At 38.1% G+C, this 26882-nt stretch overlaps 1 protein-coding gene and 1 long non-coding RNA gene across 3 annotated transcripts; one reads left to right on the forward strand and one right to left on the reverse strand.

Annotated features, from left to right (window-relative positions):
- Positions 1-5010: 5010 nt before the first annotated feature.
- Positions 5011-18929, forward strand: LOC311071376 (interferon-induced GTP-binding protein MxB-like; the record flags this gene model as incomplete). The annotated part of the gene is made up of 12 exons (XM_084095777.1): positions 5011-5200; positions 5515-5652; positions 7209-7363; positions 7528-7666; positions 7743-7941; positions 9888-9966; positions 10066-10188; positions 10972-11113; positions 12540-12698; positions 17866-17942; positions 18367-18615; positions 18705-18929. 12 exons carry the CDS (start codon positions 5011-5013, stop codon positions 18927-18929), a joined length of 1875 nt encoding a protein of 624 aa, XP_083951903.1.
- Positions 13441-17555, reverse strand: LOC311071386. 2 transcript variants are annotated; one of them, XR_014603818.1, is made up of 5 exons: positions 17477-17555; positions 17298-17389; positions 14708-17223; positions 14529-14620; positions 13441-14454 (listed from the first exon to the last, which is right to left on the reverse strand). It is a non-coding gene; the product is annotated as an uncharacterized lncRNA (long non-coding RNA). The 2 variants fall into 2 exon arrangements; XR_014603819.1 differs by having other exon boundaries at positions 13441-17223.
- Positions 18930-26882: the final 7953 nt, after the last annotated feature.

Here is a 26882-nt window from a genome sequence, read left to right on the forward strand (position 1 = left end):
TCATGGCACCACACAATTATAAAATCAATGACTATTGTTAGAGGAGTTTAATTGTTGATTTGTAAAAGACTCATCATTTACAAGCAAAGTATATTAAATACTAATAGTTTTCTTTGCTCAAGTTATAACTGAATTTAATGTGCTTCAGCTGTCCTCTGTCTGTAAAGGACACAAATAAAAAAATAGGTTTTTTTCTTTTCAGTGGGGTTCTGTATTGTTTGGACAGCAATGCTCATATCAGGATTCATCAATTACAGTACCTTTGAAAAACTTGCTGGTGAACAGAAACTGTTGGAAGAACCTGCCATAAAGATGCTGAGGACCATCTCTGGTTTGGTTGTTTTTTTTATATTTCAAATCCCACCCTTTTCCTTTCCACAGATTTAATTCCTTATGTGTTGACTATTTTCACACGTAACTCACTGTGCACGTGGGACCTTTGTCATTCTGAAGAAGGATATGGCCGTTCTCTAGAACTGTTGCCTCAAAAGTGGATTCTTAGAATTTGAATGAAGTGAATGATGAAGTGTTATGATTTCCTGATTGGTCTAGCGGAGAAACGTAAGAGCAAAATAGATGGTGGTGAGTGAGTGTACAACAGTATGAAACCACCACATCTCCAGGCCCAGAATTGATAACCCAAATATCTAACCTAAAATTACAAATCCTCATTAGGAGACGGTATGTCCTAACCATAGACTTGTATAAATGTCTATACAATATAAATCCCAGGTAATGTAAAGGAAAAGTGGTTACATTAGCTGGGATTTATATTGTATAGACATTTATACAAGTGTATGGTACAACCACTTGACACATTTGTTGTGTTGAGCTATTTCAACTATTTTTGTTTGATTTGTTCATTCCAAACAGCTGAAAGTCTGTAAATTTTGCTAAGAAACCTAATTTGCAATGGGGGTTGAATAATTTTGATTACAACTGTATATTTGTATATATATAAATATATACTCCTGTTTTAGTTCAGTACTTTGTCGGTTCTCAGATTTGTTTAGTGTTTTGCAGTTTCTCCTACATTTTTCTCCTACAAGTTTGAATAAAGACTATTCTGAGTACCTCATCTCATCGTGCATGCTGCAGATCAAACTGTTACATATTTAACATCCAAAGAATTTAGATTTAGTATCTTATCTATAAAATAATAAAAAATTTGCAAGGAATCAGGCATTTCCACCACACGAAAAGACCAACGTGACACACGTTTAGGTGGCTCACATCATGTCCCTGTATGTTGCTTTGCAGAAAATTAAATGATTTACAGCACAGTAAAGATTTTATAGATTTAAAAAAAAACAATTACACAAACCTGTATTTTACTGAAGAAATGCACCAGTTCGATGGCAATGAGAACTGCTCAATGAGAGGATGCAAAAAATAATGTAGCTGCTTAACATTTTACTACCCAAACGCTGAAAAAATAACCCAACATGCTCAACCCAGTGTTTGGCTTGAAAAAATAAGGATTTGTGGACATGGATTCTTCGATTCAAGGACATGAGCAGCAATCAAAAAACAGCAAAAGACACAAGAGTTCAGAGTTGTGAAAGGAAATCCACAGCAGAAAACTGTAAAACTCTAAAAATTCAGGACTTAACAAGGGCACAGAAATATCATCAAGTTCACTCGAAGTCAAAGATTCAGAGAAGAAATCTCCATGTTGCAAAAAGTTCAATAGATCTGTTAAAAGGAATAGTTGCCTTTCTAAACTGGATCCAGTTCAGGATGGAATGCTGAGGGTTGGAGGTCATCTTAGATCTGCAATGCCCGAGCATGTAAAGTATCCAATCATTATACACAAAGACTCACGTCACAACTTTAAGCTTAAGAGACATTCATGATAACATTGGACATTATGTTATCATGACATTATGACATTATATGCTTTCAAAATTGTGACAAAAGTTCTGGCTTCCTTCTGCAAACTGCATTGTGAGAAAGTTTCTCTCCAGATGTGTGACATGTAGAGAAATCGGAGCAAAGGATGTAGAACAAAATGTGTCAGAATTGCCAACCTCTAGTTCATAAACGCCAGAGGAGAACTGGCCCCCGACTGAGCCTGGGTTCTCCCAAGGTTTTTTTTTTCTCCATTAGGTCACCTGATGGAGTTTTTCGGTTCCTTGCCACTGTTGCCTTTGGCTTGCTCAGTTGGGGATATTTGGGATATTTAATTTAATTAATCAATCAACAATACTATTGATCAGCATTACCAAACGTGGACGTTTTCCACTAGAAACAAGCATTGATGTATTATTTTAATTTAATACTGTGAAGCTGTTTTGATACAATCTGTATTGTGAAAAGCGCTATATAAATAAACTTCACTTGACTTGACTTGACTTGACATGACAAGAGTAATACAAGATCAACCACTCAAAGCTGGAGTAGACTATTTTGGACCGTTTGAATTCAGACAAGGAGGATGTAATGTTAAAAGATACAGTGTATTGTTAACCTGCCTGACAACAAGAGCTGTGCATATTGAAGTTGTACATCGATGGACACAGAATCATGTTTACAATACTAATTTCATAGATGCTGAAATTGAACTGTGAAACGCCATTGAACAGTGGAATCAATCTAAAATTGAAAGCACTCTCATGCAAAAAGGAATACAGTGGATATTCAACCCACCTTATGGATCTCATTTCGGTGAAATGTGGAAAAAAACATAAGGTCAGTCAGAAAAATCAAGAGATTTGTGCTGTCTGCGCACAGCCAGCCCACTGTTGAGGGTAGTGAGAGAGGGGAGAACTATGCAGATTTTGCACATTTGGCGTTCCATATTATTGGCACCAAAATAGCTCCAAACTGACAAGTTCGCATCCGGAAGCTGCACAGGTTGCGATGTGCTAGAGGGGGATGGGCTCTAGGGGGTTGGTTCCCCAAAGAAGAAGCCCTCTGTATCCCTCAGATCACCCAAGCTATTCCAGCGAAGAAGACCTCTCCTGGTGGCCACCAGGGAGGGCGCTAAAACGGGGAATAGTCGAGGGGACTGCATATCTAGAGAGCTGCGCAGCCTTTTTTCTTTCTTTTTTTTGCTCTATGAAAGGCAAATAATAAGAAAGAAAAAAGAGAAAATCGACCCCACTGCTGTGCTGTGACACAAACACCAATGAAATCGAGCGCTTGCTCATTCAGGAGACAGTGCTTGCAGATAAGAGCATACATGAAACGTTTGGTTCCGAAGTGAAAAGCTAAAGATGCAATGCTGCTCATTATATACCCGTGCTGGGAGGCAGAGCAGCTGCTGCAAATCATTGTATGCCAATGTTCATTGGCTCGTTTAGTTACACTCAGAGTAGATTGGCTCTCTGGTGAGATTCCTATTATTAGATGACTCTTCCCCAAGAAATTCATGGGTCTTTGGAAGAATCATTAAAGTGTTCCCTGATAAAAAAATAAAAAAAATTACTTTTAAGACATGTGTTGGTTTAAACCAAGACCAATAGGCCTACCTTGGAAAGGCCTCTTGACAATGTATGTCTTATCTGTGAAATGGACTATACATCAAATATCTAAGAGTGTTTCTCTGCTATGCAAAAGATGTGGACATTTCAGTAAATAGAAAATAGACTTTTAATGCATATGTGAGTATATCAGAATGGCTCCATTGCAATTGGTGAAGGTAATCGTCAGTCTCGCTGCTTGTCAATTAGGGGCCGGAAATTTAAGAGCCATATCTCAAATTTATATTTTATTATTTAAATTTATAATAATTATTATTTTTGTTAATTATTAATTTCTTTTATTTGTATTTGTTCTTACTGTGCATGTTCAGTGACGTCATGTTTTATAGCTTATACGTAAGTTATTGACACATGTGCGATAAGTTAAGACACATTTTGGGAGAACACAAAGCTTTTGACTGTTTATCATAGTTGATATATTGCATTATAAGGATGAGTATCGTCCATTATGACACCTTTTCAGCTGATCTCCTCTGACCACGGTCTGTCACGTGCTTTGATTTATGCCATACAGCATACTCTGCTTTAATGCGACAGTGAGAATGTAGTTTAGATGATAAAAGTAATCTTACAGTTAAGATATACTTCTAGTTTTAATAATTTAAAAAGGCTATTGAAGTTTGGGCAAAAACTCCTGGAAATGATGTGTTTTCATGGATTTTTTTTTTTCTTTTCTTTTTTTTCACAGTGCTGAATGTCATATGATGATTGTAAAACACAGAACACATATGGATTTATGATGAAATATGGGTAATGCATGCCTGGAGACATGGAGGTTCAAAATGCTGTAAAATGTCTGAACTGATTTTTTTTTTTTTTTATTACCTTCAATAAGGTTATAGTTAATGTATTGTTATGATACAACAGCTTTAAAATTAATATTATTCACCATTGTAAGGCTGTAAGTTCATGATCTTCACTGGGGTCACAAAAGGCACAGAATCCCAGCACTCTCAGAAAAATAGTACAAAAGCTGTCACTGGGATGGCACCCTTTAAAAAGGTAAAGAGTGCATATTAGTACCTACATGGTATGTAACCTTTTTAAAGGGTACTGTCAACAGCTTTTGCACTATTTCCTCTGAGTGTGATTAATTACCCTATAGCAATTTCACAGTATTCATACTGTAGAGTAAGATTGCTGGGGCCTCTGCTGCCAGTATTTTACCTTTATTTAACAGAATGCTCTTCTTCTTCTTCTTATTATTATTATTATTATTATTTGTTGCAGTGATGCATATAGTGCACCTGTATTGTAAAGTGTTAGCAAGAATAAGACAAGATCACTATGTAACTATCTATTTAAAACAGGATCTGCTGGTATGCAGACTTACTTAGTATTTTTTTTGTTCCGCCTGTATGATGAGTTCCTCTAACTAAAGTATAAAACTGCTGGGATTCACTTTGAAACAGCATCACTTTGAGACATCCTATCGAAGAGTGCACAAACCGACAGCAGCTGTTAAATCGACGTGAAGTATTTTCTTTATTATTTTGACATTTCAACATTGTTAAAGACAGAGAAAATGAGCTATACATTCAATCAGCAATATGAGGAAAAAATCCGCCCTTGCATCGACACCATCGACAGTTTACGGTCTTTGGGAGTCGAAAAGGACCTGGCGTTGCCTGCCATCGCCGTCATTGGAGACCAAAGCTCAGGAAAGAGTTCTATTCTAGAGGCACTGTCAGGAGTAGCGTTACCCAGGGGTAGTGGTAAGAAGAACACATAAAAATATTAAATATAGCCTATATATATAAAACTAAAACATAGATACATATGTAAAATATAAATGTTATTTAATGACTACAGCCTACCAACAAATGCTATGGCACAGTGATGGTATCTTTGCTATGATAGTGAATGATTACTATATGGAATTTGCATGGTCTGCTACATGGTAAAAATATTACTGAATTCGGATTCGCATACTAGGACGTAGTATGAGTAAAATAGTATGAGTAGTACACTAGTATGCAGTTCTGTATTCAGCATTTGTCTGGCATCCACTCTTTTGTGTTTTGTGCAGGAATTGTTACACGGTGCCCTCTTGAGCTCAAGATGATAAGAACTAAAGGCGAGGACAAATGGCATGCGAGAATCAGTTACCGGGACTACGAGGAAGACATTGATGACCCAGCAGAAGTGGAGGAAAAGATTTGCGAAGGTAGAAAACGGATAGAATGCATCCTGATGTCTCTCTAAGACAGCGTTTATTAATATCATATCTAATGTAGCAAATTAGCTCATAAGGAAAATATGTATAATTAATTATAATGGGTTATAATTAATTATGCAAATTTAAATCAGCTTTCAGAATTAATTCTAGCAGAATTAACTTTACAATCGACTGATCTGTTCATCCATCGAACAGACAGCACAATCATATAAACTCTAAGAAAAATTATTCTCCTGGCTAAGAAGAATAACTTTCTTACTGTATATAGTACTAACAGTATAGCAAATGCATGTAGGAAGATCAAATGCTTAAGTGATTTTGATTTGTGAGTTGGAAACCAAGAGACAACCAGTATAAAGGTTTTAACAAATGGAATTATGGGGAACATACAACTAAACTAAGCAAAAGTGATATATACAGAATGGAGAAAAGTAAAGAAAAAGAGAGAGAACAAAGAATGGCAAGCTTTACAATTGGTTAATCACAACCTAACAAGAACCATCAGAGAATCGAAATCACCTTAATAAAGGGGTCAAAACTTAAAGATGCATCTTAATAGTTGAGAAGCAGTTACTTGCATTGGCTTTGAAGCTGAACAAGAGTCTGGATGCGTGTAGAGTAGAAGATTCTTGATGAGGTCGTTGGGAGTGAGCTGATGGCCCGCAGGGGAATACAACAAAAGTAACTTGAAGGTATAGGTATTGTGACGCCTGGTGATGGAGTCATCAACCTTTCTGGAAGGCCTTTGAAACTCGAGGAGAGAGACGAGGCCTCTCTTGGTCAGTGTCATCAAGGTTTGCAAAGGTAATACTAAAATACTGAATACAGAAAGATCTTTACATTAGAATCCTGTCTTTTCTGTTTGGTAACCTTGGTAATTTCAGTTAGAACCTCATTTAGGACAAAAGCTATTACAGAATAACATTTCTTTAGTGCATAATCTTATCTTAACTACGGATAGGAAAAGGCAGGTATTACAAAAGCATCCTAACTCTACAAAAAAATCCAAAAAAATCCCACTGGTGTCCTAACTTCAAAATTATTTGAAAGCCTGCTGTAAAAATCACATACCTATAGCCCTGTCTGAGAATGGCCTCACATCACAGAACAGTGATGTTTGATGCGGAAAGACTTCTGTGAACACCCAAATGATGTCCTTTGACGTCAAAACACTGATAATTACAGCATCCCATGAAATACAGTGATAGGCTTTGCCTTTTCTACCAGGCTTCTCTTTCTGTAACACTTAATTAAAAGCACACCTATTTTGTTTCTCCATTTTAATCTCTAGCATTTTCTTGACAGCAGCTACTTGCACGTCGGTGGTTGCATGGTAACACAGTTAATTGAGTGGTTGAACTCAATGGAGTGGCTTAAGATACTACAGATAAGATGAGATTTTGTAAGATTGGATAAGAATCCTAAATCAAGTTAAGATTTGCTTCTACAATACGAATTTGTGAAAAGTGGAAAAGGGAAGGTTTACGATGCCTAAAATACGATCAAGCATCTTGATTGCGTCCGAACACTAATTATATTTGTAGCCCAGGATGAGATGGCCGGAGAAGGTGTTGGCATTAGTGATGAACTCATCAGTCTGCAGATCCATTCTGCCAATGTTCCTGACCTCACTCTCATTGACCTCCCTGGGATTGCACGAGTGGCAGTCAATGGTCAATGTGATGATATTGCAGAAACGGTAAATTTAACTTTCTCATGATGGTTTCAATAATGACCGAGGTTTTTTGCCCCAAAAAGTATGCTTTTTTTTTTAAATTTTATTTTATTTTTATATGATATTTTGTTGGAAAGACCATTGTGATGTAAAGACACAGGAAAATTAATGATATGTATTTCTTCTAGAGTAAGACACTGATCAGAAAGTTTATTACAAAGCAAGAAACAATCAACCTGGTTGTGGTGCCATGCAATGTTGACATCGCGACCATAGAAGCATTGCAGATGGCTCAGAAGGAAGACCCTGAGGGCGAAAGAACTTTAGGTGTGCATTTCTCATTGCATTTCATTGCTAGAAATCAAACTGAATCAGACTCATAACCATTGTTTATTTACTACAGGCATCTTAACAAAGCCGGATCTGGTGGATAAGGGCACTGAAGGGACAGTGGTAGACATTGTGCACAATGAGGTCATTCACCTTACTAAAGGCTACATGATTGTAAGGTGCAGGGGACAAAAAGAGATTGTAGATCAGGTCACACTTAATGAGGCCACAGCAACAGAGAATGCCTTCTTCAAAAACCATCCTCATTTCAGGTGGGTAAATGGTCACAACATTTAGTTATTTATTGAGATTCAAGCTGAAATAGTAAATCCCAAAATTGTATTGTTGAGAAAAAGTCACATCAATGTATATGACCAACAAATTAAACGACAAACATTATGAACACTACAAACATGTATTTTAGTTCCCCTCACTGCATAACAAAATCTTTAAATTGACTGCTATTCAGAACAGAATATTATAGGTATCATATAAAACAAATTATAGTGGCATTTATTATAAACAACATTATAAATGACAAGTCTAAACAGATTTATTTAGAATGAAACTTGAACTTTAAGCTATTATTTGTATGCTTGACAAAAAAGAGGGCTTGACAATAAGGACTGCCCAGTGGCCAGCGTGGACGAGACTGGGGCCAGTTGACGGAAATTTGTGCTGCATCTTCACGGAAGTTGATAATTTGCACATTTTTAAGGCTTGCCAACTTAAATATTCAAGCATTCAAGCTGCCTCACAGCACGCAAATACTCTTTCACGTCTTCCTGAGCTTTTGGACATGTTCACACTGAGCTATATCGATTTTGTAAGATATATTTGAGTGCCACCACACTCGTGCGCTCCAAACAGAGGGAGCGTAATAGAATGGGAGCGCAATAATTCTGACTAAATATTGCTAAAATATTTGTTGTTGAACAATATGTATATGCCATATGTAGAAATTTAAACCTACAAGTAAGTGTATTTTTTTTATGATAGCAGTAACTCTACTGTAAAGTAGATGGTGTAGCCTAATCAAATGTAGGTTAATTAGTCTTTGCTTTTGTTTGTATTTATTTTCATTTTTAGTTTAGTGAATTTAAAAATAAAATCATTATTTTTGTTTTTAGATTTTAATGTCACAAAGTTAGAATGTAATGTGATTTTAACCCTTTTTTGCACATAATATATACCAGGGTTACATTCACTATGCTATGTGTTTTTATAGCCCTCAATAAGAACATTGTCTGTAGGACAACATTGAACAGTATGTGAAATATATATATATATATATATAAAAAAAAAAAAAAAAAATAGGCTACAAATATGTTTTTTTAATACAAATAGAAAAACGTAGAAAAAAGAGAGTGTACCATATGTACCATATATCGCCATTCAACCAAAAAATACAGATATTATTTTTAGACAACTAAAACAATAACTACTTTTTTTGTGGTGGGGCCACAAGGCCAGTAGATCAAATCTTTAGAGTTGAGCCTGTAATATAAATAATTTTGGAATAGGCCTTTAAGTCGCAGGATGTTTCAGGTGATAAAAAAACAGAGACTTATGTTCTGGAAAAAACTGTAGTGAGAACTTTTATGTGAGCGGTATGGCTAAAGATTTTTCCTTGTTATTTGCTTTTGTGGTTATTTGAATAGCATTTCTTAATCACCTAAAGTATGCCCAAAAAGTGCACATGCAAATTAGTACCCTTTATTTGTGATTTTTTGTAAATTACACTGTAAAAAATTTGCTGTAGTTTTGCAGCTGTTTGCCAGTAACCTATACTGTAGATTTAAATCGATGTTATTTGCTGGCAACAGTTTGGTCAAAGTTAAATGAACATTAAACATTAACAAGTCTTTGTCTTTACAGAATAAAACTATAAAATAACAACCTAATGCAAAGCATTCTGGGAACCAGAAATCTTCATCAACCTTTTTCTGTTTTTTCCCTTCAGATTTTGGTTCCCAGAATGCTTTGCATGAGGCTGTTATTTTAGTTTTATTCTGTAAAGATAAAGACTTGTTAATGTTTAATGTTCATTTAACTTTGAACAAACTGTTGCCAGTAAATAACATCAATTTAAATCTACAGTAAGTTACTGGCAAGCAGCTGCCAGTAATACTGTAATTTCTACAGATTTTTTTAACAGTGTAGGGGTGTTATGTTCAGTCACAGCTCACTTAATGTATTTGTGTTTTTTTTCTCCAAGCAAACTCTATGAAGAAGGTTTTGCAACTATTCCTAAGTTGGCTGAAAAACTAACAATTGAGTTGGTTCATCACATTCAGGTGAAATAGCTCTTTTTTTTGTACAAAAAAGTCCTACAGAACCTTTAGACTCATAATAAAAACACTTTTTCTTATTTTTATATGACTAATCTGCTATAGAAATCATTGCCTTGTTTGGAAGAGCAAATCCAGACGAAGCTCGCTGAAACACAGACGGAACTGGAGAAATATTGTAACGGACCCCCATCAGACCCTGCAGAAAGACGGACTTTTCTTAGTGATGTGAGTTCAGCATTAAAATCTACACAGTATCAAAGTATGAAGGTAACACTTTAGAATACTGTTCCGTCATTAATGAATAACTACACAGGAACAAATGAGTAGCACATTATACTATTAACTAACAAGAAACTGATTAACGAATAAGTATTAGTGCTCAATTGAATGTGGAAGTTCACTGTTAGCGAATCAGTAACTACTATTTTTTAAATACCTCCCAGAGGACTACTAAGAACTACTATATACGGGGTCATAATTAACATGAATAATGCATAATATATAATTAATTCTAAAGTGAAGGTCATGCTAGCCCACTAGTAATGACTCTAGTATTTCCAAATTATTGATTATTATTATACTTATATATTATAATTATACTAATTATTTAGATCAGTATTCTAAAGTGAAAAACATGATAACTGAAATAAATGTAGGTTTTGGATAGGAATGACTCAAGTGTCACTACAAACTTTTATAGGAACCATAATGATGAACCTTTATAGTAGTTCTTAGTAGTCCTCTGAGAGGTATGAAAGAAATCTGATAAGCTAATAGTGAACTACCTCATTCAACTGAGCTTTATTACTAACTAATTTGTTAATTAGAGTTTCTTGTTAGTTAACAGTAGTTACAGTAGTTTCTAGAATGTTAATAGTGCGATACTCATTTGTACCTAGTTACTCATTAATGATGGAACAGTATTCTAAATTGTTTCCAGTATGAATATTAAGTCATATTGATATCAGTGAGTTACTGAAATCTTTCACATTTCATCACTGAATTTAGAAACTTACAGATTTCACAGATGATGCACTCAAACTGACCACTGGAGAAGCGCTTAAATGTGCACTAGATCTAATGATTTTTCCAGAACTTCGTGAAGAATTTGCAAAATGGAATGGCATCTTGGATGACTCTGGAAAATCATGTAAGTGAAGCATTCTTTGTAATATTTTTTGCTTTAAAATATTTGCTTTATAATATATCTGCTGTATCCCCCTTCATCACAGTTTCAATCTGTTAATTAGGCCCACCAACTTAAATCTCTAATATAATCTAAGTAACATTTTTGATCACTTTCACTTTCGATCTAATGGATGAAATAAGCTCTCAAACATTTACATATGAGCAGCAGCTTTCGTTTCTGCTCTGATAACCGCAACACCACACTGTATGAGGTGAGTGCATGTTAGAAATCAGGTACAGTGAGAGAACATTGTGTTTGGTACGTTTTTTGTCTTCAAACCAAACTTGGGTCTTTAGCCAACCATCTCTAGCGCGTAAGCATGAGGTAATTTGGCAGAGAGTATAGGTGGTCTTTTGTGGCTGTTTGAACGCTTACATACAATCTGCTCGAATGCGATTTGCTCTGGAACAGTGGTGGCGTTTCACAAAAACCTATAGGGTATGGCTATGGCATGATTCCTTCTTCTGGTCATACAAAAACGACATTCCCATGCAATCATTTTATACTATCTAAACAAAATGTGGACAAAATCTGTCTGGAACAACATACAAATGACAATGATAATCTGAGCTGCGAATTGTGTGCTTTATTTGATTTAAAAATAATTTATGTTTGAGTTTGAATTTCATTTTTCATGACCTTTATATACATAGGTACTGAAAGCAACAATGGATAGGCTAAAACCTCAGATCTTGAAAATAAATTAAAGGAAACAACAAAGTTCAAACTATAATTAGATTTAGGAATTTGATAATGTACTTATCCAATTCGTTGCGAATGCAGTGCACTTGCAGAGAGAGGCCGCCCACACACTCTTCTGATTGGCTGTGATTTTTTAGGAAATTCTCTCATCTTGGGTCGAGTCTGGTTAGGACACGGTGTTAGGCTATTAAAATTGTTTTTTCAAAGCTGAAATTTCTGCCAAAGGCCAACTCAAGCAACAGAATTAACGAGCTACAGACAGCAACATAGTGTTGGCCCAGATCCGGGCCACATCTGGTACATGTGGATTCAACGCGTACCAGATATGGGCCGGGTCTGGGCAGACACTATGTTGCTGTCTGGTGCAGCATCATGAGTTGTTTATTTCCCCTGTTTTGTCTGAATGCCAGGGTATGGCAACTGCCATTCATTAACGCTGCCCCTGTTCTGGAAGTAGTCGAAAGTGGACAAGCTCAAAACGTTTTAGACCCCGTTTATTTAGCATCGTCCAATTAACCGATCAACCAAACTCCATCTTAATACCAGGTGTAAACAGGGCCTTTCATTTTCTTTAATGTATGAAAAGCTGATTGACTTTAATCACTGGTCCCTTGGCAGATCTTTCAAAAGTATATTCTGTGATAATGTAAAGCATCTTCTGACATTATTCATAAATCCTTTGCAGACATAAATACAATTAAGAACGAAGTTGATAAATATGAAGCCAAGTATCGGGGAAGAGAGCTTCCAGGATTCATCAATTACAGTACCTTCGAAAAACTGGTTAAGAAACAGATCAAGCAGCTGGAAGAACCTGCCATAAAGATGCTGAATACCATCTCTGGTTTGTGTTGTTTTTTTATATTTCAAATCCCACCCACTCCATTTCCACAGTTCTTAATCCTTTATTAATGTGTTAAATATTTTCATATGGACTTCACTTTGTTAAGGGCCCTTTGCAATTCTAAAGATAGATAAGGCAATTATCTAGAACAGTTGCCTCAAAGGTGGAATCTTAGAATTGTCAAGAATACCAAAAACCAGGAAATCTAAATCCATGTTAGCCACACTGAAGTTCCCAGTTTATGCAGTGCATTTGTAAGTACAGAGTTAAATATGAAAGGCGAACCATGAACTCCTCTTTTTGTCCTAGAATAAGGAATTAAACCTTAGAATTAAACCTTAAGTTGCTCCAGGTAGATTTTCCTTAAATTACATTTACATTTTACTTTGGATAAAGGTGGCTTAGCACAGTACAGTTCCTTCTGACACCTGGATTAACTGGCTGTGTTGCATGTAACTAAGTAATTTATTTATTTTCACTTGAAAAAGTAAAATAAGGGATTACTCTTATTTAAATTGCATTAAATACTGAAAAGACCATAAAACAATTCTATAACAAAAATAATAGTGGATTTAACATAAAAATGTAATGTCTAATGTTAAAATGTATGTTTTTTATGTAATTTTCTCCCTTTAAGTTCTTTGGTCAGTTCAAGAATAATTTATGCATTTTTAGATTATTTACAGTATTTAAAAGAGCAGTTTCATGCCTATCCTTGTGTGGCAAAGTGGGCGTGGTTTGACTCAAATTGATGTAATTTCCGACTACGCCACCTGGGGAATTTCACCCCAAGAATTTAATATAATCTCTAAGCTAAGGCACGCACAGGTCCCAATCACCGTTGGAGTCAGAGACATAAGTAATTGTACAAAAGTATTTTATTTAAGCAACAGTCATCATTAAAAGAGGCATTGACCAGCAATCACACTCATCTCAATTGTAAGTTCAATCATTAGTGGCAAAGGAACCCAGGCTTACCAACGGGGGCAGTCTCAGAATATCACCCTTAATGGAAATCACTCAAATCACAGTGCCCACACACACACACACTAGCACACACACAGCGACCAAGGTCAGAGAAGACCACGACAAACAGTGAAGGATGCCACCACCAAAAGGTCACTCGTCTGCCCCCGGGTGCCCAGGTCCTGGCAACAACCAGAAAGAAAAAAACGTTAAGAGAGTAGAGATATGCATAAACAAAATAACAAAGTACTCAATGCAGTTCCGGGAAGGAACCAACTTCTCAGTTCCAATCGGATCGTCACAAATTAAGATCAAAAATAACAAAAGGAAACATACTCAATTTAAATAAATTATTAAATAAATTGGCAATATAGGTCAACTGTAAAAAATGGTTAGATACAACCAATATTCAATAATCACAATAAATGAATTGAAACCAAAATACAAATTCAAAAATACCCAACCATTAAAATCAAAGTAGTAAACAAAAATAAAGAAAACAAAAACAACTCAAAACATATGACTTAGACACAGCTTAGGAAGCACAAAAGAGATGAAAATCCGTTAAGAACATCTCAGTCTCGTGAAAACAGGTGAAAAATCGTTGAGAGCGTCTCATAGAAACAGAATCCGATGGAAACAGAACAGCAACTATGATGTGAGACGGAGCGTCGAAGCGAACAGCAACTCTATGATGAAGCACGGAGCGTCGGAGCGACCAGCATCTCTGTGATGAGGCACAGAGCTTATAACAATTAACCAGAACGCCACCATTGCTCTTGTCCCGCGCCTATAAGCAAAACAGAAAGTGTTACACTGCCATTCATTCTCCCTATGGCTTCCGGCTCGAGCAAACATACTCACAATAACAGATGCTGCACTGGGATTAATATCCCGAATTCCTAGCGATGCATGGAGCCAGATCTCATCGGCAGAGAGCGCGGATGAACTTTAGACTACATAAAGCATACAGATTAGTACCCACTCGATTAAAACCCACAGGAATCTCGTTACACAAATGTCATCATACATGTTTTCCTTACCGCATCAAATGTTTACATTTGATCCTCCAGCACAAGCAGCAGGGCGCGTAGGTGACGTCACGGCCCCGAAAAGTGACGCACGCCTACGACTGGCAGCCCGTGGTCTTATACACCCATGGTCCCAGCCCATTGGCCGAACCTCAAATTAAAAAATTAGGAGGGGTAACAACCCATCCTGCCACAATCTTCTCCTCCCTTTTGCATCGGCGCCCCGACAATGGACTCGATACGGAGCCACCAACACCACTGATGACCGAGGCCTAAACAAAACTGACATACCAGCGGTGGTTACCTCAGAGCCAACTGTGACCCTGCTTCCCAACTCTCCCACTACCCGGGGAGGATGGTACAAGTTCCCATGCCGACCAACTCCAACTCGACCTGTTCGCTGAGGGGCGACCACCCGATCAACCTGGGAGCTAGAAGACAACATGCTTAAAATCACATTACAGGTGCCATTATCTAAACAGCACCTCATGCCTAATAATAAAACCGTGAACTTCAAGGGCTAATGACAGACCAGAAAGAACAGGGCCATCTTGTCCAATCCCAAATGACCATAAGGAATTAACGGCCCATAACCAGCCGGCAGCTACAACCACTGACACGGCTGACGTCTTTCCAGCCCCCATAGTTCCAAAGCTTTCAGATACAACTCTCAGTAACAATAGAAACCACAGAGCTAATATCGACCACACACGGTACTCAAAATCCACCCATCTATCTGACAAGATAGGGAACAGGGCAACCTAAACGGGACATATTACAAGACCCGAACCAGCCACTTACCTACCCGTGCATTGACTCAACACAGAGCTCGTGTCGGTCACGCACAGTACTTAAAATCCACCTATCTATCTGACAAGATAGGGAAAAGAGCAACCTAAACGGGACATGCAACTAAGCGACCCTGCAGCTCTTGCAACGCTTTAGTAATTTTACTGGGGTCTCCGCGCTCCGCCTCAGGACGATATCGAATCGCTTCTCGGGCCTCCCCCTCTAGGTGGTCAAATAAAAAGACTTGTTCAGCGATTCCCCTATATCGTGCTCTCATGCACATTCGTGCCTCCTCGACCCATTCATCAATACTTAACCCAGATTTACAGTTAAATTTTGGGCACCGACACACGAAAACCAAACGTTCCGGTGCACTAGCACCAGAAGGCCGAGGCACAACAGGTGGAGCACCGGAGGCACCAGGCAAGGCTGCATCATCCCCGGGTACACCAGCCACTGGCGCCTGTAGCTGCTGCATCCCGGCACTATCAGCCTTCAACTGAGCTCCCAACTCCCGTAATTCTTCCTCAGTTTCGAACAAAAAGAAATGGACTTACCACCCCAGAGAAGGAGCCACCTACGCTCACACCACGCTGCTGTTCTGTTTCCAAAAATGAGAAATCAAAAACACACAATCTACCACAGACAGCCTATTGTCTCTGACCCAATCTGGCAATAATCCTGCCGACTATACGCCAAAATGTGGCAAAGTGGGCGTGGTTTGACTCAAATTGATGTAATTTCCGACTACGCCACCTGGGGAATTTCACCCCAAGAATTTAATATAATCTCTAAGCTAAGGCACGCACAGGTCCCAATCACCGTTGGAGTCAGAGACATAAGTAATTGTACAAAAGTATTTTATTTAAGCAACAGTCATCATTAAAAGAGGCATTGACCAGCAATCACACTCATCTCAATTGTAAGTTCAATCATTAGTGGCAAAGGAACCCAGGCTTACCAACGGGGGCAGTCTCAGAATATCACCCTTAATGGAAATCACTCAAATCACAGTGCCCACACACACACACACTAGCACACACACAGCGACCAAGGTCAGAGAAGACCACGACAAACAGTGAAGGATGCCACCACCAAAAGGTCACTCGTCTGCCCCCGGGTGCCCAGGTCCTGGCAACAACCAGAAAGAAAAAAACGTTAAGAGAGTAGAGATATGCATAAACAAAATAACAAAGTACTCAATGCAGTTCCGGGAAGGAACCAACTTCTCAGTTCCAATCGGATCGTCACAAATTAAGATCAAAAATAACAAAAGGAAACATACTCAATTTAAATAAATTATTAAATAAATTGGCAATATAGGTCAACTGTAAAAAATGGTTAGATACAACCAATATTCAATAATCACAATAAATGAATTGAAACCAAAATACAAACTCAAAAATACCCAACCATTAAAATCAAAGTAGTAAACAAAAATAAAGAAAACAAAAACAACTCAAAACATATGACTTAGACACAGCTTAGGAAGCACAAAAGAGATGAAAATCCGTTAAGAACATCTCAGTCTCGTGAAAACAGGTGAAAAATCGTTGAGAGCGTCTCATAGAAACAGAATCCGATGGAAACAGAACAGCAACTATGATGTGAGACGGAGCGTCGAAGCGAACAGCAACTCTATGATGAAGCACGGAGCGTCGGAGCGACCAGCATCTCTGTGATGAGGCACAGAGCTTATAACAATTAACCAGAACGCCACCATTGCTCTTGTCCCGCGCCTATAAGCAAAACAGAAAGTGTTACACTGCCATTCATTCTCCCTATGGCTTCCGGCTCGAGCAAACATACTCACAATAACAGATGCTGCACTGGGATTAATATCCCGAATTCCTAGCGATGCATGGAGCCAGATCTCATCGGCAGAGAGCGCGGATGAACTTTAGACTACATAAAGCATACAGATTAGTACCCACTCGATTAAAACCCACAGGAATCTCGTTACACAAATGTCATCATACATGTTTTCCTTACCGCATCAAATGTTTACATTTGATCCTCCAGCACAAGCAGCAGGGCGCGTAGGTGACGGCACGGCCCCGAAAAGTGACGCACGCCTACGACTGGCAGCCCGTGGTCTTATACACCCATGGTCCCAGCCCATTGGCCGAACCTCAAATTAAAAAATTAGGAGGGGTAACAACCCATCCTGCCACACTTGTATTGTTCAACTGGTAGTTAGAAAGAACAGTAGTCTTTTAGAGAGAGTAATTAGTACAGTAATCTTATTACTCTGTTGAAAATGCAATTAGTAGTTAATGAATTATTTTTTTAAAGAAACTTACCCAACACTGGATAATCAAGCTCGAAAGATTAACTTTTGCTTAAGAAGCTATATTGACAGTGTGTTTGTGTTTACATAGATGTGGTGTCAAAGAAGTTCATCCAGCTGGCCCAGTACAGCTTCAATGGATTCCCTGATCTTCTGAAAACAGCAAAGGTATGTGGATTTTATGCCAATGATTCTGGCGAGTATATTGATAAAGCTATTAAATTTCATACAAATTAATCACATTACTATGCCTTTAAATAATCAGATTTAAAGTGCCCCTGTTATGGTTTATCTAATATTCCCTTTCATGCAGTGTTATATAGCTGTTTGTGAATGTAAACGTTCTGCAAAATCGAAAGTGCACGATAAATAAAGTTGCTGTCTCCCAAAAGAAAGAATCAACTCTGAACCACCTTTACGAGTCGTTTTTAAATCTGCTTTTTTACCTTTGAAGCATGTAAACCTGTTGTAGGAGACCTCCAAAACAAAATCAGAAATTTAAAATTAAAATTTAAATGATTTTTTTCTGTTGTTTTATCACTTCATATTGTGAGTTCTCAAGTTTTCAGTAATTTTTTTAATACTTTCTAAGACTAAGATCGAAGTCATCAAGCAGGATAAAGAATCCCAGGCAGAATCCATGCTGAGGACCCAATTCAAGATGGAGCTCATTGTTTACAGTCAAGATGGCATATACAGCCAGAGCCTGAGAGATGCAAAGGATAAGCTGGAAGAGGATGAAGAAACTAAGGAAGGGGTTAATTGCAGCAGCGAAGGCATTAGCACAGGCAGTCATGCCACCTTGCGAGAAATGAGGTTTCACCTTGAGTCCTACTTCACAGTAAGTGTGCCAACTAAAGCTTTCTGTGCCATCAGCGGAAGCTCAAATTGTAATGTGTATCTGAGATGCTGTCTTATCTATTTTACCAGATTGTAAATAAGAGTCTGGCCAACCAGATCCCAATGGTGATCCGCTATATGTTGCTCCAGGAAGCAGCTTTGGAGCTGCGAAGGAACATGTTGGAGTTGCTGAATGATAAAGATGATTTAGACAACCTGCTTAAAGAAGACTTTGACATTGGCCAAAAGCGGGAGAGCTTACTGAGCCGTCAGAAACGCCTGATGAAAGCACGCAGCCTCTTGGCTACCTATTAGAATTCACTTCATATAGCTGGTTCCAACAGTTTTAAACAATAATAATTCAAATAATAATAATAAAATTATCAAGTGGTTATAGCTTGAAATATTCAGCAAGGGGAACAAACATGTAATCTTGCTTGATGTTTTTTGTTGTTTTTATTTTGGAAATTGCAATTGAGCTTTTTGTTTGGAAACATGTGAAGGATCTAAAAATTATTTGTAGCAACCAACCATACATTTGTGTTGTTTTATTTCCTTTATTATTCATTCATTCATAAACATTTAATCAAATTGTTATTCCATTTAGTCTTATAATCATTAAAAATAAACGTTTTACTCATTACACTAATTCATAATTGATCATTTTATATTATATTATATTTTATGATCCCTTATTGAAGAAAAGTTAAGGATCAAAGGATTTATTGTAGCAACCTGAAGCAATCTGCAAGTGAGCAGTCATATATTTGTGTGGTGTTTTATTTTCTTTAATATGCATTCATTCATGTATCATTTTATTATTCTACTTAATCATGTAATCATTTATATTAATCATTTAAACAATTGTGTACTCATTACATTGATTCATTCATTGATAAATTATTTTTTTTTTCTAATTTTTCCATTACTGTTTAGTCTTATGTTGTGTGCTGTGTTGTCTTTGTGAGTTAGAGATAAGAATGTCTCTATTTCAATGTTTTTTTAACATCTCAGGACAATGTTTTGAAGCAGAAATTTTCCATTGCTACTGCATGTATAATAACACTTGTTGAATTTGTGCTGGTCAGACAAAGTTTTGTTTAACATTGAAACCGACACAACTAAGATTATTAAATAAACTTTTTTTAAACTAATTTTACCATCACTTCGTCTCCTGCTTTCTTCTCTTTCATTGGTTCCTCCCTCTGCATATCAGGCTGATAAAAGACTTACAGTTTTTCTGAATTGCTAAAATACTTAATCCCATTCTCTGAACCAAATTCTTTGTAGCCTAAACCAATTTGTCAAATAAATCACTCTTTCTGTAAAACATTAAACAAGTTCAGATAGTTAAGACTCTAAACTCTAAACTCATTCTCATTCACTAAAATACTCACTAAAATAAATTTTGCACTGTGATGCACTTTCAAAATGCTAAACACAGGCAGGCAAAAGTTGTTGTCATCGTTTACACACAATGATTAAATTTTTTTCACACTTATCAAATGATTTGATCAAACCAACTGCAGTTAGTTCAGGTATTCCCATTCATGCAGTGTAATATAGCTGTTTGTGAATTTAGACATTCTGCAAAGTCGAAAGTGCACGATAAATACAGTTATTATCTCCCAAAAGTTGCAGGTTTTTCCCTTTGCCTGGCAAACCTGTGATGTGGAAAAAGTCCTCAGGCACAAGCACAAAAAAAGACCCAGCACAAAGATGTGATGCTGAGGCAAAATTAATCTCTCATTGACCTTGATTTTGTAGTTGCACAAAGTGTACTGTAACATGCTTTTCATTTTTTTAAACTTTAGATAATGTAATCTAAATAGAGCAACAATGTCTGGAACCTTTGGTCACCGAACATGCGCTCTATAAGCTGTTGAATGGTACTAGGTGCATTGCACAACCCAAAGGGCATTCAATTAAACTCAAATAAACCAAAGGGTGTGCAAAAGGTGGTCTTACACTTATCTACCTCCACCAACAGGAACCTGGTTATAGCCACTGGCAAGATCCAATGTGGAAAACCACTGGGCTCCACACAAGGCATCCAGTGACTCCTCGATCCGGGGCATCCTTCTGTGTCTTACCATTCACCTGCCTATAATCAACAGAAAGACGAATCTGACCATCCTTTTTCCTCACAACTACAATCGGAGAGTCAGACGGACTAGAGCTCTCTTAGTGAATATGCTGCTTAACTGCCTCATAATCTGAAGGGGGCAAACGTCGATACCTCTGTGGTATTGGCTCACTATCGAGCAGGGGAATCTCATGAGTAATGAGCTCAGTACAGCCCAAGTCACCCTCATGAGCTGAAAAAACAGATCTAAATGTACCCAAAAGGGACTTGACCTGAGCCTGTTTGTCCTGAGGCAACGGAGACAAGTCCATATTCCGGATTGCCGCCTCCATTCTATCCACTTCGACCGCCTGCAATGAAATAGTGACTTGCTGACAGACTTGTTTCTCTGATGGTACAACAATATCACACCCCTCTGACTGCGGAACAGTCTCGACTTTACACAAGGTTCCCAATGCAACATGATGCTGCAATAAGGCATCCTGTTCCCCTACATTAGGTACAAAGGCAAGCCCTCGGACAAATGGTACGAGAGATACCGAGGCCAAAAGGCCAGCAGGGAGCAAATTCTCTTTCCCCAAAGGCTCAAACAGCAATACAGGTGGAGAGCCTACCGGTAAGGAAAATAAAACAGGCAAAAAAACATAATGAATCAGCAGGGATTCACACAGTTTCTCGGCCCCTAACCCTAGCTAGTCATTCCGTGGTCTCATAAGCATAATTTTCAGTCTGCTTACAATACTGTAGGGCAGAAAGCCATGCAGGAGTGGGAAGGTCAAAAAGATTGTGACCATGTTGACTAAACAACTCCCTATTGCACTCCTGAATAATGTTCATGCCCAGCAACCCAGGAAACCCCCCGGTAAGGAAGAGTGGGACAGGTCTTTCACCACGAGTACCTCTTTACTCTGGATTATCTTCCCAAGAACGTCAAAATCTAACTCCAAATACCCCAGATAAGGTATATCTAAGCCATTTGCAGTACGTAAATGTAGCCATCCACAACTATACAACTTCTCTTTACCCCAAGGCTCAAAATGTTGGAGAAAGAACCTCTCTGAAATAGTGGTCACCATAGACCCAGTGTCCAATAAACAGGGAACCTCTACCCCACCCATAGTAATCCTGGCAGAAGGACAATTACCTAATAATTTTAAAAGGGCCTGGTTCCCACCTGATTCAGAGGGCCAGGAGCCAACTGTTACCCCTCCTGAAGTGTGGCTCATCAATTCAGGGGGTTGAAGTTTTCCATCAGCCTACTAGGATTCAGAGAGCTACCCGGCTGTGACAAAGATGCCTGCTGCTCTGTAGATCTACGAAAATCCAAAACACAATTTCGGACAATATGGTCTGGTTGGTTACAACGCCTGCAAATAAAAGGGTTAACTTGCCTAGACTGATTAAAAGCATGCTGAGACCGCAGTTGCTGCAGACCTTGGGTGAGTTGATTAAGTTTCTCTTGATGGGTCCTCAGCATCTCCTTCAATTCAGCCAACTTGGACTGATTCTCTTGACCACAAGGGGGTAAACTATGGCCTTGGACTCTATACTGAGTAGCGAGAGATGGAACAGACTAACTTCTTTCCCATGTATCAGGGCGAAAACCCTCATCAACCCACCTAATTGCCTCTTTCCTTACATCCAAATGGTAGACTGTGGATTGAGCCGGACATAACGTTTAAGCTCACGGCATAGACTGTTGTCGATCATGTGTTCTACAAACTGATCCCTGAGTAAAGTAGCGGAGTTAGGCATGCCTTCTGGAGCACATTATACCACCTTCTCCATCAAAGCAAAAAGGGCATGCAAAAAGTCTTGCAATGACTGCCCCTCTTCCTGTTTACGGAAAAAAAAAAAACTGCTACTGAAGGGAAATATATGAGTGTGCACACCTATATAACTCCTTTAACACAGAAAAGCCCTTTTCTGGATCCTCCCTCTCTTCTCTGGGTCTAAACTTCATTTCACTTCTGGCAGATCCCCCTAGATGGTCAGGAATAAGCTTCCTCCCTTGCTGATAAATTTTGAGCCCTTAAATTACCCTTAATCTGTCATGGGCCTGGGGGCATCCACCACACCAGAGACACGAACCTCTGTGACAGAGGCAGAGCAAATACTAACTGAGGGCCCTGCTGCAGAATTAGCTTAATGCTGTAACTGCTCATTCTCTGACTGCAGGGGCTGAACCTGCCTTAGCAGCTCTTCCAACTCGCTCTCCATTAGTAAACTGCAAAAAAAAAAAACTCACAGGTATTTTGAAAACTACCAGTCTCGAGAAAGCTTCCCTTGATCACTGCCCGCTGCTGCTTTGCCACTGTAAAATAAACACTCACAAAAAACATCCAAATAAACAGCACAAAAAGAACACACCAAAAAAATATACATGAATAAATAAATAAATAAATACACCTCCAATTTCAAACACACGCAACAAAGTGTCCAAATATTGGAAGCACACACCTCTGTCTGAAACCAAACCCTGCCGACTACGCCAAATGTGGACGGAGGCTTGTGCCATGCACCTAATATATAGAATATGTATTGTAAATGCTCCAACTACAGGGTTTCCAAACAAATGGAAAGAACAAGCAGAGATGTGTACAAACAATCTTCTTTATTTGACACTCAAAGAGGTTTAAATGTGTAATCATACAAAAAAACAAACATTTTTGGGGGAAAATACAGAAATTACAAATACAATAACATTTACACAAAAGATAAAGGATCCTGATACCATACAGTGTCACCTGTAAAATCGTATCTTAAACGGTCAATATGAAAATCCCATGGGATAATTCATCATTTGGAAAGGAGAACATAAAAGATGTTCCAAATATCCCAATAAATTCAAGTCAAACAACCTAAATTCACACCGTAATACAAATTTGTGAATTAAACCAAATTACCCTCACTCAAAATAAATAACCAAAACAACAATCCACACAGTAAACAAACAAAATTATATAAATAAATAAAGTTAATCCTCCCAGTCCCAGCAGATAATAGCCCCTGTTGGTTATAAAGGAATTGACAACAGATAATCAACGGTGGCGATATAGCCACTCACAGTACTCAAGAGCACAATGAACAAACAAACGAAGAAATACCAAATTAATGAAAAATAAAATAAAATTAATACCAACTAATCTCAACACGCGCACACACTTACACACACACAAACACACACACACACACACACACACACACACACACGAGTCAGTCAAGTCAAGTCACCTTTATTTATATAGCGCTTTTTACAATACAGATTGCATCAAAGCAGCTTCACAGTGCTAACATGAAAATAATACAACAAAGTTTGTTTCTAGAATAACATTGCGTCATCGTCCACCTTAAGTAAGGCAGATCAATAATATTGTTGAATATTAAATGTCCCCAACTAAGTAAGCCAAAAGCCAAGGCAATAGTGGTAAGGAACCAAAACTCCATCAGGTGACAGAATGGAGAAAAAAAAATCAGGCTCAGTCGAGGGCCAGTTCTCCCCTGGCTAACGAGCGAACAGTGTATGATTATGATTAAGGCAGCATTACAGGTCAGAACTCAGATTGGATCAGAACATTCAGAATATTTATCCAGTTCCATCTGGTTGGAGGTCGGAGTCATCATGCCGGTATGGAGACGAGTTTGTTGAGGATCAGTGCCGATGGCTGTCGTGTCGATGAGGCCTTCACAGGGCTGATGAGGCTGGCACTTCAGGGATGCGTCATGGATGGGTCCAGGTGCAGGTCCACCATCTGATCTGGATACGGCCGCGATCCGGCTGACTTCAGTAAACAGGGGAGGGACTGGTTGACATTTCAGGACTGCGTTGTCTTCGTGTCCAGGGGCAGGTCCTTCATCAGATCTGGATATGGCCTGGATCCGGTGGACTGCGGTAAACTTCGGATAAACAGAGAGACTAATATTAGCGTAGACACCATCCTTCTTATGATGTAACAAGTACATCAGGATTTATGGGGAGTGTTCCCAGTTCTGGCTGACCGAAACTAGGCAGCCTAACATTGAATTATAGAAGTCTATAATGTGTTATGTGTATGCTAGGCCAAAGAGATGTGTTTTTAGTCTAGATTTGAACTGACAGAGTGTGTCTGCTTCCCGGACAATGTTATGAAGATTGTTCCAAGTTTTGGTGCTAAATAGGAAAAGGATCTACCGCCAGCAGTCGATTTTGATATTCTTAGGTATTGTCAACTGGCCGGAATTTTACGTGAAGGACTATAATGCGTTAAGAGCTCGCTCAAGTACTGGGGAGCTTTGTAAGTGATCAGCAATGTTTAAAAATGTATACGATGTTTAATAGGGAGCCAATGCAGTGTTGACAGAACCGGGCTAATATGGTCATACTTCCTGGTTATGGTAAGAACTCGAGCTGCTGCATTTTGGACCAGCTGTAGTTTGTTTATTAAGCGTGCAGCGCAACCACCCATAATAGCATTACAATAATCTAGCCTTAATGTCATGAACGCATGAACTAATTGTTCTGCATTTTCCATTGAGAGCATATGACGTAATTTAGATATATTTTTAAGATGAAAAAATACGGTTTTACAGATGCTAGACACGTGACTTTCAAATGAAAGATTGGTATCAAAGAGCATACCCAGGTTCCTAACCAACGACGAAGACTTAACAGAGCAGCCATCAAGTGTTAGACAGTATTTTAGATTAGTTTAGCTGCTAGTCATCCAGTTTTTTATATCAGCTATGCATTCCGTTATATTTGTGAATTGGTAAGTTTTGTCAGGGTGTGAAGAAATATAGAGCTGTGTATCATCAGCATAACAGTGAAAACTAATACCATGCTTCCTAATGATATATCCCAAGGGTAGCATGTACAGAGTGAACAGCAACGGTCCTAGTACTGAGCTTTGTGGTACGCCATACTGATCTTGTGATCGATAAGACATCTCTTCATTTACTGCTACTAACTGATAACGGTCAGATAAGTATGATTTAAACCATGCTAATGCAATTCTACTAATGCCAACATAATTTGAATCTATTTAAAAGAATGTTGTGGTCGATAGTGTCAGATGCAGCACTAAGATCGAGTAACACTAATAGAGAGATACAATCACGATCGGATGATAAGAGCAAATCATTTGTGACTCTAATGAGAGCTGTACAATACAATGGTACGGTCTAAATCCTGACTAAAAATACTTGCAGATAGCATTTCTTTCTAAAAAGGAACATAGTTGTGAAGATACTGCCTTTTCTAGTATCTTTGACAGAAAAGGTAGATTCGAGATCGGCCTGTAATTGATTAATTCTGTAGGATCAAGTTGTGTTTTTTTTTTAACAAGTGGTTTAATCATAGCCAGGTTAAAAGTTTTTGGTACGTATCCCAATGACAAAGATGAATTAATGATATTAAGAAGAGGATCTGTGACCTCTGGAAGCATTTCTTTCAGTCAGTATAGGGTCTAACATACATGTTGTCGATTTAGATGATTTAACAAGTTTAGAAAATTCTTCCTCTCCTATAGTAATGAATGAATCGATTTTTTCCTTAGGGAGATTACAATGCACTCCCTGATGTGATACTGTAGTAGACGGTTGCATAGTAATAATTTTCTCTCTGATATTATCAATCTTATAAGTGAAGAAGTTCATAAAGTCATTACTGCTATGCTGCTTGAAAACTTTTGGGCTTGAAGCTTTATTTTTTGTTAGTTTAGCCACTGTTTCAAATAAATACTGAAGGTTTGTTTATTTTCTCGAGAACTCACCTAAACAGCGGAAATATTTCTATAGAATAATTACCTAATTTGGTCATTAACCACACGTACACTAAATCTAAAATTCTTTAGGCGGCAAACAACTTACAAAATACCATATAAACTTATCTGCAGCACAATTGACTGGCCCTCAGTAAGAGCGGTGAACAAACCACAAATACTGCCTGCATTACGCTATATAAACGAGTCACCATTAATAAACGCCTACAAAAAATTATGCGGCAACATATCAGTGCAATAACATACCTTGAAATGTGTTAATACAGTTGAACACCCTCAGGCCCACACCCAGAGTTAAAAGGGAATTTCAGACTGGTCTACGGCACTTAATACCAGCTCAATGCTTAATGCATACTTGATAGCTCTTCTTGCGACACAGAAGAATTCAACCTGCATACCATGCTGTAGGAAAAACGGAAGTAA

This window comes from Abramis brama (assembly GCF_963993115.1).
Source record: "Abramis brama genome assembly, chromosome: 2".
Classification (NCBI taxonomy): Eukaryota; Metazoa; Chordata; class Actinopteri; order Cypriniformes; family Leuciscidae; genus Abramis; species Abramis brama.